The sequence below is a fragment of the Pipistrellus kuhlii genome, unplaced genomic scaffold, assembly GCF_014108245.1.
Source record: "Pipistrellus kuhlii isolate mPipKuh1 unplaced genomic scaffold, mPipKuh1.p scaffold_m20_p_44, whole genome shotgun sequence".
Classification (NCBI taxonomy): domain Eukaryota; kingdom Metazoa; phylum Chordata; class Mammalia; order Chiroptera; family Vespertilionidae; genus Pipistrellus; species Pipistrellus kuhlii.
Window position 1 is genome coordinate 3177402 of NW_023425545.1, and position 16719 is coordinate 3194120.

A 16719-nucleotide genomic window follows, 5' to 3' on the forward strand; every position below is an offset into this window, starting at 1 on the left:
CGCGCCCTCCGGTCTGTCCACCCTGGGCGCTGGCACAGCGTGCTCAGTGGCACCCCGAGGCCTCGGGGTGAGGAGTGGGGTGGGAACCTGCCCTGTTAGGACCCTACGATTCTGAACAAGCCGAGATGACCAGGAGGCTCCTTCCTGAGAATTAAGTCGGAAGGTGAGTCATTTGCTGATGTGGGTGTGGGGTGCGGGGTGCGGGGTGTGGGATGTGGGGTGCGGGGTGCGCGGGGGGCTTTGTGGGGGGCTTGGGGGCCGGGCAGGAAGGAAACCTTCCAGGATCTGCTGACCTGAAAAGAGTTCCGCCCCGCGATTCGGAAACCGGGGCGGGAGCGCATCGAAGGCCACTCAGCCCGCGGGCACCGGCGACAAACCTGCGGACCGGCCTGTGGTCCCATGAGAACCGCGAGCGGCCCAGGCCCTGGAAGGACCTGGTGCCTGAGGCTCCTCCCGGAGGGACGCGGGGCCGCCGCTCCCTGCTCCTCCGCCGGGAGCCGGGAGGTTCGGGTTCGGGGCACCGCTGCGGCTCAGTGCCCGGCGGGGGGCGTGCAGGAGGCAGCCCATCGGGAAAGCATCAATGTTCCTCTCCCTCTCCCTCTCTCTCTAAAAAGCAGCAATAATAAAAAATAATAATTCTCACGTGTCCGCTCTTTTTACTCCATGGAGACAGGAGTAACAGGATTTCTGTCTGAATATGAGATGCACACATGACCAAAGCAGATTTCTCAGCTCGCAAGGCTCTTTTCTTTTTATTTATTTATTTATTTTAATTTCTTTGTTGATTAAGGTATCACATAATTGTCCTCAACCTCCCATTCCAATCCCCCCCCCCACTCATGCCCCCACACCCCTATTGTCCTTGACCCCTGGTTAGGCTCATATGTGTGCACACAAGTCCTTTGGTTGATCTCTCCCTTTACCCCCACCCTCCCTTTGAGGTCCAACAGTCTGACCCATGGCTCCTTATCTCGGTCTGTTCTTGTTCATCAGTCTATGTTGTTCACCATTTCCTCTAGATGAGTGAGATCATGTGCAAGGCCTCTTTTCAACCTATTCCCTGAAAAACTGGTTTGGTTTGTAAGATTTTATTTTATTTTTAAAATATATTTTATTGATATATATAGATATATATATATATATATTATTTTTTACAGAGAGGAAGGGAGAGGGATAGAGGGAGAGTAACATCAATCAGCTGCCTCCTGCACATCTCCTACTGGGGACGTGCCCGCAACCAGGGTACATGCCCTTGACCAGAATTGAACCCGGGACCCTTCAGTCCGAAGGCCAATGCTCTATCCATTGAGCCACACCGGTTAGGGCCAATGGCCTGTTTTAAATCCGGGGCAGTTTTCTCTGACCTAGTGGAAATGTTTGCAGATTCTTCGTACAAGTGGCTGACACCAGCTCTAGAAATGTCAATGTTTTTGGTGTTATCTAAAGAAAAACAAAACAGAGGATAAACTTTCTACAAAGACGTATCGTGGGGCCTGAAGTAGTGTTTGCAGACCCCTGCCTGTTCTCGAGGGCCTTTAGGACGGGAGAATTCCTTGCGGGCAGGCCTGTTGCCACAGGCCAGAGCCTCTTACAGGGAACCAGGGCCAGGTCACCCCGAAAGGCAGCGGCCCCTCCGTCGCCAGGAGATGCCCGCCTTGACGTGTGAGCCGTGCTGGAGGAAGAGCTGCCTCCCTGTGCAGAGCAGGCCCGGACAGAAGGCAGGGGACCCTGCTCCTAACGCTGACTCTCTCCCCCAGGAGGACGGGCCCAACAAGACATCTTGGTCGTGTGACTTCCCAACGGAGACAGCGAGATGTCGGACTCCTCGCCCTTCAAGATGCGATTTGTGCACCTGGACCTTAAAGGAGCCCCGCCCAAGGTCTCGTACCTCTCGGAGGTGGGAGCCCCTTTTCCCTCGAGGGGAGCCCCGGGGGGGCCTCAGGGTGTGGACAGTGGCCTGTAGCAGTGTGTGCTGAGACCTCCGCTGCGGGATCTGGCAGGTCACAGGGCAGCCAGGGGAGCAAAAGGAAAAACGGTGAAGAAGCCCCCCAGCCTCTTCCCCGTGGGCTGAACGTGTCCCCCAAGCGACACGTTCCGATCTGGCCCCTGGCCCCCGGACCGGGACCCGGTTTGGAAAGAGGGTCTTTGCAGACGCGGGGGACAGGAGGTGAGGCTGCACGTGGTTTTGTAATTGGCAGTTAATGACCAGTTACCAGCTGTGTGCCGCCTCATAGCTGGTGTTTCCTCAGCTGACACCCTCCTCCCCTCAGCCTGTCTCAGAACGTCTCAGACACGAGAGCAAGGCGCGGGGACAGTCATGTCCGCAGGAGGGGCCACGTCAGACCAGCCCCAGACGGTCCTCGCCGGGGCACAGGCTGCTGTTTCCGCGTCTGCGGGGCCTTCCCCTGTGCCCACAGGGTGCCGTGTCACCCCGAGTGGCGCCAGACGGGAAGGAGTCCCAGCTCTGTGTCCTAGACACGGCCTCGTCCTAGGAACCTTGAGGGCAGGATTCATCTCCTTTGAAACAAAGATGGTGAGCCGAAACCAGTGTGGCCCAGTGGATAGAACATCAGCCTGCGGACTGAAAGGTCCCAGGTTCGATTCCGGTCAAGGGCATGTAGCTTGCTTGCGGGCACATCCCTAGTAGGGGTGTGCAAGAGGCAGCTGGTCGATGTTTCTCTCTCATCCATGTTTCTAACTCTCTATCCCTCTCTGTTCCTCTCTGTGAAAAATCAATAAAATATATTTTAAAAAAAAAAGAAGAAGAAAAGAAACAAAGATGGCCTAATGGGAGAGGAAGGACACCTGTGAGGTAGCCAGGACCAGTCACACCTGTGCTCCCATTTTATTTTTTTAATAAATTTGTATTGATGTCAGAGAGGAAGGGAGAGGAGAGAAACACCAGAGAGAATCATGGATCGGCTGCCTCCTGCACGCCCCCCACTGGGGATCGAGCCCACAACTCAGGCACGTGCCCTGACCGGGAATTGAACTGGGACCTCCTGGTTTGTAGGTCGGCACTCAACCACTGAGCCACGTCAGCCAGGCCCCACTTCCTCTAAGTTTCCTTCCAGCCGCATACTACCAACCCCAGCCCTGCCAGTCCCCGGTGCCCAGGGCGGCCTGTTCCTGCTGGCCCAGCCTCCCCCTGGCTCAGCCTTGAACGTGTCACTGCATTAGAACGTGTAACTGACATAACACAGTGCACCGTCCAGGGGAGACGCGTCCGGGGGAAGTATGGGCAGAGGCCTGTGTCCGTAGCTAAAGACGCCGAGTGCCGCCGTGGTCACTTCCTCACGCCCTCCCCCCAGATTTTCCCGCTGTTCAGTGCCCTGGGAGCCAACGGCCTCCTCATCGAGTATGAAGACACGTTTCCCTACGACGGCCCCCTGAGGCTGCTGAGGGCCCCGCACGCCTACAGGTACTGCCTGCCCGGCCGCCACCTGCAGAGAAAACGGGGGTGTGGGCAGGACTTCACGACTAAATCCTATGGGGAGTTTGCCCTGGGGTCCGCCTGCCGACCTGCTCTGTCCTATGAGTCCTGGTTCAGCGACTCCAGCGTCCAGGGTTTGGGCGAGAGCAGCTGGTAAAAAGCAAATGTCACTTGAGGCCCTGACAGCCCAGATCCCAGGGCAGGAGCGTCTGTAAGACCTCAGGACGCCTGTGGAGCTTCTCGGTGTTAGCAGGGGTGTTAGCGGCGCAGTTCCCCGGGGGAGCCCGGGGCGCTGGTGGAGGGCCGGCAGTGAGCGCGCTGGCCTGTCTCAGCCCCTCCGAGGTCACGGAGATCCTGCGTCTGGCCGCTGCGCATGAGCTCGAGGTGGTCCCCTTGGTGCAGACGTTCGGGCACATGGAGGTGAGCGGGAAGGTGCCCAGGTGCGGGGTTCGGGGGCGCAGTGGGCGCTGCAGAGACAGGTTCTCAGAAGCCCCTGTGGACAGAAGTTTAGACCCAGACGCGGCCTGTCGGGTCCTGGCATGAGCCTCTCTCCCTGTGTGACACACACACACACACCCGCCCTCCCGCAGTTCGTGCTGAAGCACCGGGCGCTCGCCCACCTCCGGGAAGTGGCGCTTTTCCCCAACACCCTGAACCCGCACAAGGAGGAGGCGCTGGCACTGGTGGGAGCCATGGTGGACCAGGTGCTGGAGCTGCACCCCGGAGCCCGCTGGCTGCACATCGGCTGCGACGAGGTGGGTGCTGCGTCCGGCTGCCTCCAGGCCCGCAGGCCCCGCGTCTCACCTCAAGGCCATCCCCTGCCCCGGGGCAGCTGCTCTCAAATAGAAAAATAGTCCACGCGCCCGGTGGAGCAGGGCTGGTCGTGGGGGCGTCTGGTTCTTCCCCTCGAGCTGCTGTGGAAGGGACCCTCGAGGGGAGTTCAGGTCCCGGCGAGGCAGCAGGTTGCCCTGCACTGCCGCCCCCTTCCCTGCCAGTGCCCCTGCCCCTGCCTGGGTGCTCCGACCCCGGTCGGCAGCCTGGTCGCTCCCGGGCGGGCTGGTCCGGAGGCAGACGGCCTGCCTTCCCTCCTCCAGGTCTATTACCTCGGGGAGGGCGAGGCCTCGAGGCAGTGGCTGCAGCAGGAGCAGAACACCACGGCCGCGCTGTGTCTGTCCCACGTGAAGGCCGTGGCCAGCCACGTGCGGACCCAGCACCCGGCCACGACGCCGCTGGTGTGGGACGACATGCTGCGGGACATCCCCGAGGACCAGCTGTCAGGTCAGCGGGCGTCCACGGCGGAGACGCCGGCTGCCGCTGAGCCCGTCCGCTCGGGGACTGATACAAGCACCGCGGCGCTTTCCCCACAGTCCAGTCAGAGCCGCGGTTTAACTGTTCTCACCCGGAAACGCCCTCCCGCTGGAGCCTGGCAGGACAGGAGCGAGCGCTGGGTCCCACCTGGGCGGCCATGAGGCCGGGGCCCTGGCCCTGGGGGTGGGAGGCTGGGCCACAGGGAGCTCTGCTTTCCCTTCCCACCCCCTGGCTCCGCCCACTCAGCCTCCCCGGCCTGCCCTGCCCGGATGCGGGTGAGGTTCCTCGGGAGGTGGGGAGGGGGTTGGGGGGGGAGCAGCAGCCCCTCCAGCCCGGCGCTCGGGCCTGAGGCTCTGGGAGGAGACGGGAGGTTGGTGTGGTCACTCACAGCTCTGGCCAGAGCCACGTGGGGGCCCACCTTCCCAAGGCCCGCCAGCACCCAAGTGGCCACCTGGGTTTGATCTCGGGTTTGTTACAATTAAGTCCAATTAGCGCACGTGCCTCTTGGGCCCAGGCCTGGAGCTGGGCAGCGTGCAGAGGGCCGTGCCCGGCGGCTCCGGCTCCGGGGCCGGGCCGTCCAGGGCTGCTGGCTGCTGGCCGCTGGCTGAGGCCTTTCCGCCGAGAGCAGCAGTGCGGAGCGTGTCCTGGGAAAGATGGCGGTGTCCGTCTTTGGCCAGCAGCCGGGGCCGGGCCGTTCCGCCGGCCGGGCACTCACAGCCTCTCGCCCACAGCGTCCGGGGTGCCGCAGCTGGTGGAGCCCGTGCTCTGGGACTACGGGGCCGACCTGGACGTGCAGGGCAAGGGTCAGTACCGAGCCGCTGGGTCGACCCCGCCACCTGACGCCCCGGGGGGGACACGGGGCCTGATTCCTGGCTCCTCAGAGCCTGACCGGCCTCTGCTTCACCGCAGACTCTGCCGGGGCCGGGTCCCGGGGAGCGGCCCCGTGTCCTGCGGCCGGTCCTCACAGGGCGGCCTGTGAACCGGGTCCCCGTGGGGCGGGAGGTGGGCTCCGAGGGGGCGCCGTCCAGCCGTGTGTGGGCTCCGTGGTTCCCACCCGTGTGGCCGGCGTCGGCCGCGTGTCTCAGGCTTGGTGGCCGCAGCCTCCTCAGCCTCGGCCCCGGCCCCGGCCCCGGCCCCGTCACACCTCGCGCTGTCTCCCCAGTCCTCCTCATGGAAAAGTACCGGAAGAGTGGCTTCCCCCGGATGTGGGCCGCCAGTGCCTTCAAGGGGGCCACGGGGCCCAGCCAGGCCCTGCCCCCCGTCGAGTACCACCTCCAGAACAACCTGCGGTGGCTGCAGGTGGCGGCCCAGGGGCAGAAAGACACCCTGCAGGGCATCGTCCTGACCGGCTGGCAGAGGTGAGGGTGCTCGGGGCCGTCCTGGAGGGTGAGGCAGCGCCCGAGGCCAGGACACCCCGCCCTCCTCGCCACCCGGGACACGCTGGGCCTCTGACCAGGAGGGACGGGCAGATGCTGTGCGGATGGCGGGGGAGCAGCCAGGGCCCCTCACACCCTGTAGCCGCCCCCACTCTGCCCAAGGCATGCTGCGCTCTGGCCCCCCTGGGACCCCCGTGCCTGTCCACAGCCCACAGCCTCCGTGAGGCCACACGCGGCTGACGCTCAGCGGGGACCGGACGGACACTGGCTCTTTACTTCATGCCAGTTGCAAACCTGAGCTATGAGTGGACCCTGGTCCTGGCCACAGGTGCCATCTAGGATTGGGGTCAGAGGAGAGGCCAGGTGGCCCTGGCACCCAGGGCAGCTGGAGGCAGGGCCTTTGAGCCGAACTCTGAGGGTCCAGGGTGGTGACCCAGAGCGCTGAGCCAGGCTGGGCGGCGGGTGGGCCTGCACACCCGGGAGCCAAGGGCGTACCCGGAGGCAGCAGCCGGCTTTCAGGCCGCCTCGGAGCCGGACGGAGCGGGCGCGCGAGCTGAGCGCCCCCTCCTGGGCTCAGGTACGACCACTTCGCGGTGCTGTGCGAGCTGCTGCCCGTGGCCATCCCGTCCCTGGCCGTGTGTCTGCAGTCGCTCCTGCACGGTAAGGCGCTCCCCCCGGAGGCGGGGCTGGCGAGGCCTTCCTCAGCGCCCCCCCCCCCCCCCGCCCAGCCCAGGCGTCCAAGCCCAAACCCAAGACAGGCGCGGAAGTTGGGGGAACCTGGGGAGGAAGGTGCTTCTGCCTCAGCTGCAGGGACCTTGGGGTGCGGGGGGCTGGGGAGCCGTCTCCCGCCGGAGCCGTCAGTGCCCAGGGCGGTGATGACCTGCCACCTGCTTGGCTCCAGGCGGCTTCTCGGAGGACGTGCAGGCGCAGGTGCAGAACCTGCTAGGGATCCCCACCATGGAAGTCGCCGATGTCACAAGGTGATCCTCCCCCCCCCCCCCCCCCCGCCTCAGCACTGCCCCTCCCCCCACGCCGGGGACCCTCTCAGCGCCCGATTCTCTGTGCAGCGACGGGGCCGGCTCCTTCCCTGGCAGCGACATCCTGGCCCTCGTCACGCACGTCAGCCTGGACCTGCGCAGCTCCGTGAACGAGGTGCTGCAGAGGGACAGGTGAGCGGGGGCACGGGGGCGGCCGAGGGGGAGCTGACTCAGGGATCCTCACTCAGGGTGAGCCCCCCACACACACACCCAGGGTGAGGGCCTGCCCATCCTTCACCAGAACTTTCTGGGGAAACGACTTGTTCAGTGTCCAGGAGACACTGAGCGACCTCCGTCCGGTGTCCACCGTGTGGCTCTCCCCCAGGTACGTGACCGGCTGGTTCAGCCACTACCACCGCCGGCGGAAGCTCGTCCACCCGGTCATGATCCAGCACATCCAGCCCCAGGCGCTCAGGTAGCCGAGCCCCCCGCCCTCCCGGACGGGCGCCTCTGCCGCTCAGGGCCAGCGCTCGGGGCCAGCGGCTCCCGGGCCTGGATTCTCAGGTGCCCCTGAGCGTTAGTGAAGCCAGGTGTGCCCAGCCTGAGGAGGGAGGTGACATGACCGGGCAGGGCCCAGGCTCACCGTGGAGCCAGACACCGGGCCCACAGCTGGCATGAGCCCGAGTCCTCCCTGGCACCAAGGAGACGGGGTCCTGCCAGCCAGTCCTCTGGGCACTGGGCGCTGTGCGGACCGTCCCGCTGCGAGAGTGCTGGGCACTGCTGATGGTGTAGGTCTTAGGGAAACCCCAGGTTCAGGAGTTAAACTGAGTCCTCAGTCATTGACTCTCAGCAGTGCGGCAGCCCGGGTGGGTAGACTGAGGCACGGCCGCTCGGAGCGTGGGCCCCTCACCCCTGCCGGTGTCAGTCTCCTGGGCAGGTGGAGCGCCCTCGCGCATGAGCTGGCGGCCGCCCTGCGCCGTGTGTTCCCCGAGGGCGCCGTGGAGGAGTGGCTGCAGGAGAACGTGCACCCCAGCTTAAAGCAGCTGCAGGCGCTGCTGCAGGACCTGCAGGCCGCCAGCCCCCCGCCCCCACCGGCCAGCCCCCCACCGGCCAGCCCCGACGGCCCCGACAATGCCGACCAGGGCCCCTGAGGGGAGGGGCCTCCCACACCCGTCAGCTCTGTCTGGCCCAACCCTCCTCCTGCTGCGCCCGGACGCCAGGCAGCAGTGCCCATGCCGGAGGTGACCGGGGGAGAAGGCGGCTGCACCAGGAAGGAAACGCCCGTAGGGACCCGCTCACTGATCTGCACGTAGAACTTTAATTCTCGTGAAATAAAAAGGAGGAAAAGCTAGAGGTGCTGGCAGGAGCGTGGCCTCTCACCGCCGGGTGTTCACAGGGCCGGCGAGGGCCCACAGTCCCCGGGGGCGGGGAGGGGCTCAGGCCTGCCTGCCTGCCCCCGCCCAGAGCTGCTCAGCCTCAGGAGGGCAGTCCTGCACACTCAGTCCAGCGGCTCACGTGGAACCCACTAGCAGGTCCAGCAACGCGTTCCCAAGCCCAGGTGGGCGCAGCCCCGCTGAGGGGAGAACGTAGACTGCGGTCCGTGTCCCCAGGCAGCGGCAGCCCCACATGCTGCACCGGCTGGGGTGCTCGGTGCCCAGTTCTGTGGGTGCGGCCCACTTCCTGCCCCACAAACAGGCCCAGCTGTCAGGTCTGTCTTCTCAGAGAGGTCCCAGCCTGAACCTGGGCAGGAGGCTGGGAGAACCTCTTCTCGCCAAGTGGGCGTGGCCCAGCAGAGGGGATGGGACAGGAAGGGGAGGGGATCCGCCCCCAGACAGCCCCACACATTCTGGTTGGTCCAGCGGGTTCCCCGGGACGTGTGGCCAGCCAATCGGGGGTGGGAACACCAGCCTCAGGCCCTGCCCTGGGGAGCCCGCTCCCCTCCCCTTTCAGAGGCTGGAGCATGCCCAGCTGGTGGGCTGTGGGGTGGGTCAGCCCAGACCAGCCACACCACTCACACCCACACCACCAGGCTGGGCCACCGGGCTCCAGGAGGCAGGTCTGTGGAGCCCGGTGTGGTTGTGCGCAGAGGGCGGGGGGCTGCCAGGGACACGCTGGGTGGTGAGGAGGGCTGGCCTGCTGAGGCCCCATGGATGCGCGCCGGGTGCCGGGTCAGCCCTGCTCGGCGGGGCCCTCGGCCTCGCTGTCGCTGCTCGGAGACAGCTCCTCGGGGCTCTCCGGGTGGTGCAGGTCCAGGAAGCTGGTGATGAGCCTGGCGATGGCCTCCACGTCACTGGGCCGGCAGCACGGAGAAAGGTGGTTACCACGAGGGCGGTGCACCCAGAGATCACAGCCGCTCCCCCAAACCATGCACTGCTCACCCGAGAGCTCTCCACCGGACCGGCACCTTCCATCCGTCCGTCCCCATCCTCACCTGGCCCAGCCCCGCCCCGGTCCTGCGGGAGCCCCTGGAGGCCCCCATGCTCTGCCTGTCCTGTGGGACCCTGGCATCGCCTCGTGGTGGTGGCACGCCTGCCCCAGCCTCCCCAGCCCTCTGCCCCTGTGCCCGCCACGCCGGGCGGTCTGTGGCTGTGGGCGAGGGGCCGGGCGGTCTGTGGTGACGGGCGAGGGGCCGGGCGGTCTGTGGCTGTGGGCGAGGGGCCGGGCGGTCTGTGGTGACGGGTGAGGGGCCGGGCGGTCTGTGGCTGTGGGCGAGGGGCCGGGCAGGCTGTGGCTGTGGGCGAGGGGCCGGGCGGTCTGTGGTGACGGGCGAGGGGCCGGGCGGTCCCGGTGGCGGTGGGTAGGGACCGGGAGGCTTGTGGCTGTGGGTGGGGCAGGGCGTCTGGTGGTGACAGGGCGAGGGAAGCCGGCGGTCTGTGGTGACGGGCGGGGGCCGGGCGGTCTGCCTGTGGTGACGGGTGGGTGCCGGGCAGTCCCCTGGTCTGTGGGCGAGGGGCCCGGAGGTCGGGTGGTGAGGGCGAGTGGCCGGGCGGATCCTGTGGTGACGGGTGAGGGGCCGGGTGGTCTGTGGTGACGGTGGAGGCCGGGCGGTTCCTGTGGTGACGGGTGGAGGGCCGGGCGGTCTGTGGGTGACGGGCGAGGGGCGCCGGCGGTCGGTGGGTGACGGGCGAGGGGCCGGGCGGTCTGTGGCTGTGGGTGAGGGGCCGGGCGGGTCCTGGTGGGGACGGGCGATGGGCCGGGCGGTCGGTGGGGAACGGCGAAGGGCCGAGACGTTCTGTGGGACGGGCGAGGGGGCCGGGCGGTCTGTGCTGTGGTGACGGGCGAGGGGCCGGGCGGTCTGTGGTGACGAGAGGGGCTGGGAGGTCTGTGGTGACGAGTGAGGGGCCGGGCGGTCTGTGGTGACGGGCGAGGGGCCGGGCGGTCTGTGGCTGTGGGCGAGGGGCCGGGCGGTCTGTGGTGACGGGCGAGGGGCCGGGCGGTCTGTGGTGACGGGCGAGGGGCCGGGCGGTCTGTGGTGACGGGTGAGGGGCCGGACGGTCTGTGGTGACGGGCGAGGGGCCGGGCGGTCTGTGGTGACGAGTGAGGGGCCGGGCGGTCTGTGGTGACGGGTGAGGGGCCGGGCGGTCTGTGGCTGTGGGCGAGGGGCCGGGTGGTCTGTGGCTGTGGGCGAGGGGCCGGGTGGTCTGTGGCTGTGGGCGAGGGCCCCGCCGGGCTGGCAGTCCCGCCCGTCCCCGCTCACCTGTGGTGGCCCATGATGGCGCTCTGGGTGAGGGGGTGGGAGAAGCCGGTGGAGAAGCGCAGCACCACCACGTAGCCCTTCCCGAAGTAGCGCACCTTCTCCTCCTCCACGTTCACGTCCCGGATGTCGTTCAGCAGGACCACCACTGGGGGGCAGGGCAGGGCAGGCGGGTCAGGGGCAGCGTCCCTCACCTGGGTGTGGGCACAGTCCCTTCCGGGCCGCTCTGCAGAGGACCACGCCACGCTGGCCACAGGTCGGGGGCCACGGTGCAGGGTCCTGCAGCTGCCGGGCGATGGCCAGGCTGGTGAGAAGGAGCATCTGGCCCACGTGGCCCCGAAAGGCCTGCCTGTCCCCTGTCCCTCTGCTTCATCTCAGCGGCTGAAGCCTGAGTGGCCGGGCCATGTTGAGGGGTCCCCACGTCCCCCCATGGGTGGGATACAACCCTGATTACTCAGCCGTCACTCAGCCCTGGCTGCCCCCGCCCAGCCCCGGGTCGCCCGCGTCCCGTCCGTGCCGACGCCTCACCCTGGTCGTGGCCTGCTCGGAGGAGGGTCAGCAGCTTCTTGTACAAGCTGAACGTCTTCAGCACAACCTTGCCGGCGCTCTTGTCGAAGATGGCTTCCTGGAAACGGCCACGGGGTCACCGGCTGCTGGCCGCCCGGCAGGAGCCGCCCACACGATCCCGGGAGGGCCTGGCTCGCCGACGGTCCCGCCCTCGCCTTTCCCATCCCAGTCAGAACCCAAGGCCAGCGCCCACGCTGCTCTGCCAGCCAAACACCTGCCGCCTGACGGAGGCTCCGGACAGGTGTGAGCAGGGGCCTGGGACCTGAGGCAGGTGCTCAGGTCAAGGTCAGGGGCCAAGGTCACCCAGCGAGGGAACGGGTCAGAGCAGCACGGGGCCAGGCAGCTCAAAGGACCGTGAAGAGGGACAAGGACGGGGTGGCCCCCGAGGAGGCGGCCCGTGTCACTGCGCCTCGGCGACCTCGGGAGGAGAGGATCTGGCTAGGAACAGCCACGAGGAGCTTCGAGGGGGAAAACGGCTCCAGAGGACGCCGTGGCCCAGGAGCAGTGAGGACAGGCACCGAGCCCGGCGCTGTCTCAGCAGGGAGCCGGGCGGCCGGGGCCTCACCTCCCAGTCCTCCAGGTTCTGCACGGCCACGAACAGGCAGCCGGTGACGTAGAAGATCTTCCAGCCCAGGCTGTCTGGGGACAAACAGACGCGGCCACGTGAGAGCAGAGGCACAGGCGGTGGGCCCGCAGGGGTCCCTCTCCCACGACGGCCACTCTGCCTGTCACTCAGGGCCACGTGGGACACACCCCTCCAGCTCCGCCCGCGCTCCCCCTGGCGTCTCCTGGAGACGGGCAGCCGGTCTCTGCCAATCACAGCATGGCTTGTGGAGGGGGGGGGGAGGCTGAGAGGACGGCTCACCCTGCAGCGAGCCTACGCAGATACGAGAGGGCACCCTCTGGAGGAACGTTTTTAGACCCAGGAAAGTGCCCGGATACAAGAGAAGTGCTGGGCGTGAGGCACACATAAGTGTGGCTGTCCCCGTGCCCCCAGAGGCAGGGGGCGGGCGGTGTTCCCAGAGGCCAGGCCTCGGTGGGCCTGGAGTGACAGGCTTTCCTTCTTTTCCCCGTTTTCCATGCGCAAGGAGGTCGTGGGGAGCAGGCGCGGCTTCTCACCTGCACTGTAGTAGGCAGCCGCCAGGCCAATGGACAGGATTCCTGCGGAGAGGAAGCAGGGACCTTGCTGCCGGACCACCACCATCCCACCTCCATCCCAGACGGAGGAGCCCAACGTGGGCGTTACCCCAACAGTGTCAAGTGCGGAATGAAGACAGGACTACTAAAGGGTCACAGCACATCAGCTGAGAAAAACGGAGGAGCCACATGCAGAGTCATGGGAAGGAAAGGCTGGAGGCAGGCAGCTCTGCTTACACCCGCCATCCAGGCTACCAGGTAGCTGCCCAGGTGTACAGAGCCCTCTGATGGGCAGCGACGGGGATGGAGGCCAGGGCAGCCTCTCCCACGTGGGCGAGAAACAGAACATGGGCCTTCGGGCAAAGCAGGCACCTGTGAGCAGCTGCGCGAGAGCAAGTGAAAGGGGAACGTGGCCCGGCCATGTGGCTCAGTTGGCTGAGTGTGGTCCCATGCACCAGAGGGTCACAGGTTCAATTCCCGGTGGGGGCACATGAGGTTGCAGGCCTGATCCCCAGCAGGGGGGCATGAGGCAGCCAGTCGAGGTTGCTCTCTCTTCCTCCCTTCTCTATAAAATCACTAAAAACGTGTTTTTAAAAGTGTATGTGTAGGGTAACATGGGCCTTCCGTGTTAACTAAAGGATGTCAAGTGGTGAACAAGGCAAAACAGACACCCATCATCCACAGCACAGACAGGATGAAAACAAACAGGACAGCGGCTGTGTATGGGGGTCGGCAGTAAAACAAGGAAAGCGTGAGTTTCATCTTCACCTATTTTTAAAGTTAGGTTTTTTATTTGGGGTGAAATATGGGAAGAAACCCTTACCGACCAGCAGGGACCAGGACCGGATGCCCGGCGCCCTCTTCAGGTGGAGGCGGGAGCTGGAGAGCGTCTCCACCAGCATGTACATCCCGGGGCCGCGCGGACACACTCTCAGCGGGAGGCCGGCTGCGGAGGGCGGGCGCGCACAGCTGGGGCCAGGCCGGACCGGCCGTGCAGCCGGGGACCCAGCGGGCCCCCCGATCCCCGATCCCCGGGGTGGGGGCCGCTTCCCCTGTGACAGGCCCTGCCCTGCTCCGCTACAGGCACCGCACTCTGTCCGCGGGCGCCGCCCCCCGCCCCCGTCTACCTGCCACCTGTCTCAGCCCCCTGACCTCAGCTCCGGCCCCAGAACCCGGCGGGCCGCCCTCGCTTCCCGCGCCGGTCCCGCCAGAAGCCGGAGCTGCGGGGCTCGTCCCGGCGGGACCTGCCGCGCAGCGGCCCCGGCTCCGTCCCGCCCCTGCAGCCCCTGCAGCCCCTGCAGCCCCGCGCCCGCGCCCCCGAGGGCGGAGCCCGCGCCCCCCGCCAGCACCTACCACCGAGAACGCGGACCGGCGGCGCGGGACGGAGCCTGGGGCCACGGGGCGGGCGCTCACTTCCGGGTCTGGGCGGGGGCGGGCCGGGCTTCCGGGGCGGGGCCTGGGGAGCGGGAGGGCGAGCGGAGGGGATGCTGAGCTCGTGGTGGACGCGAGGCGGTGGCGCGTCTTCCCAACGGCCGGGCTCTGGCGCAAGGAGTGGGGAAACGGCGCCCACTTCCGCATTTAATCCCCGGGGAGGAGGGAGGACCGGCCCCGCCAGCCCCCGGGGAGGGAGGGGGAGGACCGGCCCCGCCAGCCCGGCGCCCGGCAGAGCCCGCAGAGCGGCAGGTGCACCGCGGAGCCCGCAGAGCGGCAGGTGCACCGCGGAGCCGCAGAGCCCGCGGAGCGGCAGGTGCACCGCGGAGCCCGCAGAAGCGGCAGAGCCCGCAGAGCCGCAGGTGCACCGCGGAGCACTCGGCGACCCGCCCCAGGCAGGCGCTCGCGGCCCCCTGCCTGGAGGCCAGCACTGCGCGGTGTGGGGATGGATTCGGCAGGGTCCGTTCAGGAGAGGGAAACCGCCCCATACTTTGAACAGAGGGTTTAGTCTAATGAATTAACAACTGGGGGTTGCACCAAGGGAGGCTGATAGGAAGTAAACTGGGCTGATAGGAAGTAAACAGAGCAGGCACTGAAGTTTGAATTTGGAGCTGACATATAAAGCATGGATAACAGGCACGATATGCAGAGGTTATTCACTCAGTCTCCTATTTATAGAGATCGTATTTATTTCCAGTCTTTTGCTCTTACCAATAGTCATCAAGATTTTAACCAAATCAGATATCTCTTGCTCCCTTATTTAATATTAGTAGAATGCCAGTGCAGACTTCATATTTAAATGCTTATAATCTAGAGGAAAACGTGGAATTATGCAAATAACAATATGCAAAGTGGAATTTTCCAGGGTATCAACTTAACAAACACAAACCAGCCCTAGCTAGCTTGGCTCAGGGGATAGAGCATCAGACTGCGGACTGAAGGGCTCTAGGTTCAATTCTTGTCAAGAGCACATAGCAGAGTTTCATGCTCAGTCTCAGATAGGGGGCGTGCAGAAGGCAGCCGGTCAATAATTCTCTCATCACTAATGTTTCTAATTCTCTCCATTTCTCTCTGAAACCAATAAATATATATATTAAAAAGAAACACACAAATCTAAATCAATTAAATAGAGATTATTGGAACATATTGGACCTTATTTAGACCCAACTTAAACTAAAAAAGAATGAGGTGCTTGGGGAAACCTAGACACTGACTGCATTTTTTTCAAAATATATTCTTATTGATTTCAGGGAGGAAGGAAGAAAGCGAGAGAGATACAGAAATGTCAGTGATGACAGAGAATCATTGATTGGGTGCCTCTGGCATGCCCCCCCCCCCCCCGAGGATCCAGCCCGAAATCCAGGCATGTGCCCTTGACTGGGAACCAAATCCGGGACCCTGCAGTCTGCAGGCCCTCGCTGTATCCACTGAGCCAAACCAGCTGGGTGACACTGACTACATTTTTAAATGAAATTAAGTGCCTGTACTTTGCTTTCTTCCCTCCCCTCCACACTATGGCATTCTTTGTTTTCAAAACATTAACAAAAGTATATACAGCCCTGACTTGTTTGGCTCCGTGGACAGAGCGTCAGCCTGCAAACTGAAGGGTCCTGGGTTCAATTCCAGTCAAGGGCATGTACCTTCATTGTGGGCACGTCCCCAGTAGAGTGTGTGCAGGGGGCAGCTGATGGTGTTTCTCTATCATCGATGTTTCTGTCTATCCCTCTCCCTTTCTCTCTGTAAATATATATATGACTACCTAAAATTATCCTCTTATTCATGCTGAAATGGAAGATATCTTTCTAGTGGTGCTGACATAGATTTAAGCAAAGGAGAATGTTAAGACTTGAATTAAAGGGATGCATTTTGTTAATGAAAAAAACCATTGAAACCTGTAAAGAACTTTAGTGTGTTTATTTGAGCCAAACTGTTGATATATGCCGGGAAGCAGAACCTCAACAGTAATGCTCTGAAGAATGACGAGTTACATTTCTCTATTTATACAGTGAAATCAAAGGAGGGACATAGGTGGGTTACATGAAATTCATTGGTGATGGAGTAGGAGGCAGGAGAAAGCAAAGCGGTGGGAAACCCTGGGATTGGATAAAAGTGAAATGATGGACGAGTACTTAGGTGAGTACAGGAACAATTAACATGACAACAAAGGAATTTGAGGCATCTGTCCTGGCTCCCACCACATTTGGTTGTGCCCCAGAGGCTCCGGAAAAAGGGAAGTTACAGTTTACCCAGACATCTCACAGATACGTTATCTTAGAGGCCCAAAGGCAGATGGGCTCAGAAAAAAAGATCTAAGCTGATCTTGTCAGGTGAGATATCGGCCTAGGACCTGACTACCCACTATAACCTATTTGTAGTTAGATATTTCATTTCATTCAAATCAAACCATCTTTGGTGGTTATGTTAGGTCTCTGAGTTTGCAAGGCTGCCACGCAGGCCTCCCCTGAGCTTGTCAGGTTAGCAATGTGGCTCTTTTCCTTCACAATTTATAAAAAGCTGTATGCACCCAAAACTCTATATATAAATTAAAAAAAATTTAATGGGGGAAAATTCTGAAGACCCTGGTGAGGTTTCTGGGACCTGGACTAGCCTTCAAAATATTTGTTGACCTCTGGGATTGTGAGGTTCTGGGATTCCCGAGGAATGCTGTGTCTGATAAAGACAAAGACACCCATGAGATCCTTGGCTTCCTCTCCCCTGAATGCTTCCGGCCTGTTTCAGTCTGCTGGTCCTGGAGGTGTGTGCGCTGACTTTAGAAAACATTCGTTATTACCAGTT

At 63.4% G+C, this 16719-nt stretch overlaps 2 protein-coding genes across 4 annotated transcripts in view; one reads left to right on the plus strand and one right to left on the minus strand.

Moving 5' to 3' along the window:
• LOC118704566 (cytochrome b-245 chaperone 1) overlaps positions 1–13927 on the minus strand; it is a 35277-nt gene extending 21350 nt beyond the window's left edge. The window contains exons 1-7 of one of the 2 annotated variants that reach the window (XR_006739911.1): positions 13849–13927; positions 13316–13438; positions 12475–12516; positions 11921–11994; positions 11317–11413; positions 10792–10936; positions 8593–9384 (exon numbers count right to left, since the gene is read on the minus strand). Coding sequence is in view for 1 of the 2 variants with exons in the window: in XM_036412382.2 (XP_036268275.1) it covers positions 9264–9384; positions 10792–10936; positions 11317–11413; positions 11921–11994; positions 12475–12516; positions 13316–13400 (564 nt within the window). In the remaining variant the exon portion in view is untranslated. Of the gene's footprint in view, positions 1–8384; positions 9385–10791; positions 10937–11316; positions 11414–11920; positions 11995–12474; positions 12517–13315; positions 13439–13848 lie in introns of those variants that run through there. The other variant, XM_036412382.2, reaches the window with a different exon arrangement.
• On the plus strand, positions 34–8445 carry HEXD (hexosaminidase D). 2 transcript variants are annotated; one of them, XM_045572280.1, is made up of 14 exons: positions 34–163; positions 1758–1897; positions 3312–3421; positions 3766–3853; positions 4024–4188; positions 4528–4711; positions 5473–5544; positions 5904–6099; positions 6695–6777; positions 7019–7097; positions 7185–7286; positions 7480–7569; positions 8020–8184; positions 8221–8445. In XM_045572280.1, exons 2-14 carry the CDS (start codon positions 1814–1816, stop codon positions 8243–8245), a joined length of 1443 nt encoding a protein of 480 aa, XP_045428236.1. In that variant the 5' UTR covers positions 34–163; positions 1758–1813; the 3' UTR covers positions 8246–8445. The 2 variants fall into 2 exon arrangements, with proteins under 2 accessions (XP_045428236.1, XP_045428237.1); XM_045572281.1 differs by having other exon boundaries at positions 8020–8167; positions 8204–8445.
• Positions 13928–16719: the final 2792 nt, after the last annotated feature.

Coding starts and splice junctions, on each gene's coding strand:
- HEXD (XM_045572280.1), top strand. CDS start 1,814: ATGTCGGACTCCTCGCCCTTCAAGATGCGATTTGTGCACCTGGACCTT. Junction 3,422..3,765: donor AGGGCCCCGCACGCCTACAG/GTACTGCCTGCC, acceptor GGCCTGTCTCAG/CCCCTCCGAGGTCACGGAGA. Junction 5,545..5,903: donor CCTGGACGTGCAGGGCAAGG/GTCAGTACCGAG, acceptor CTGTCTCCCCAG/TCCTCCTCATGGAAAAGTAC.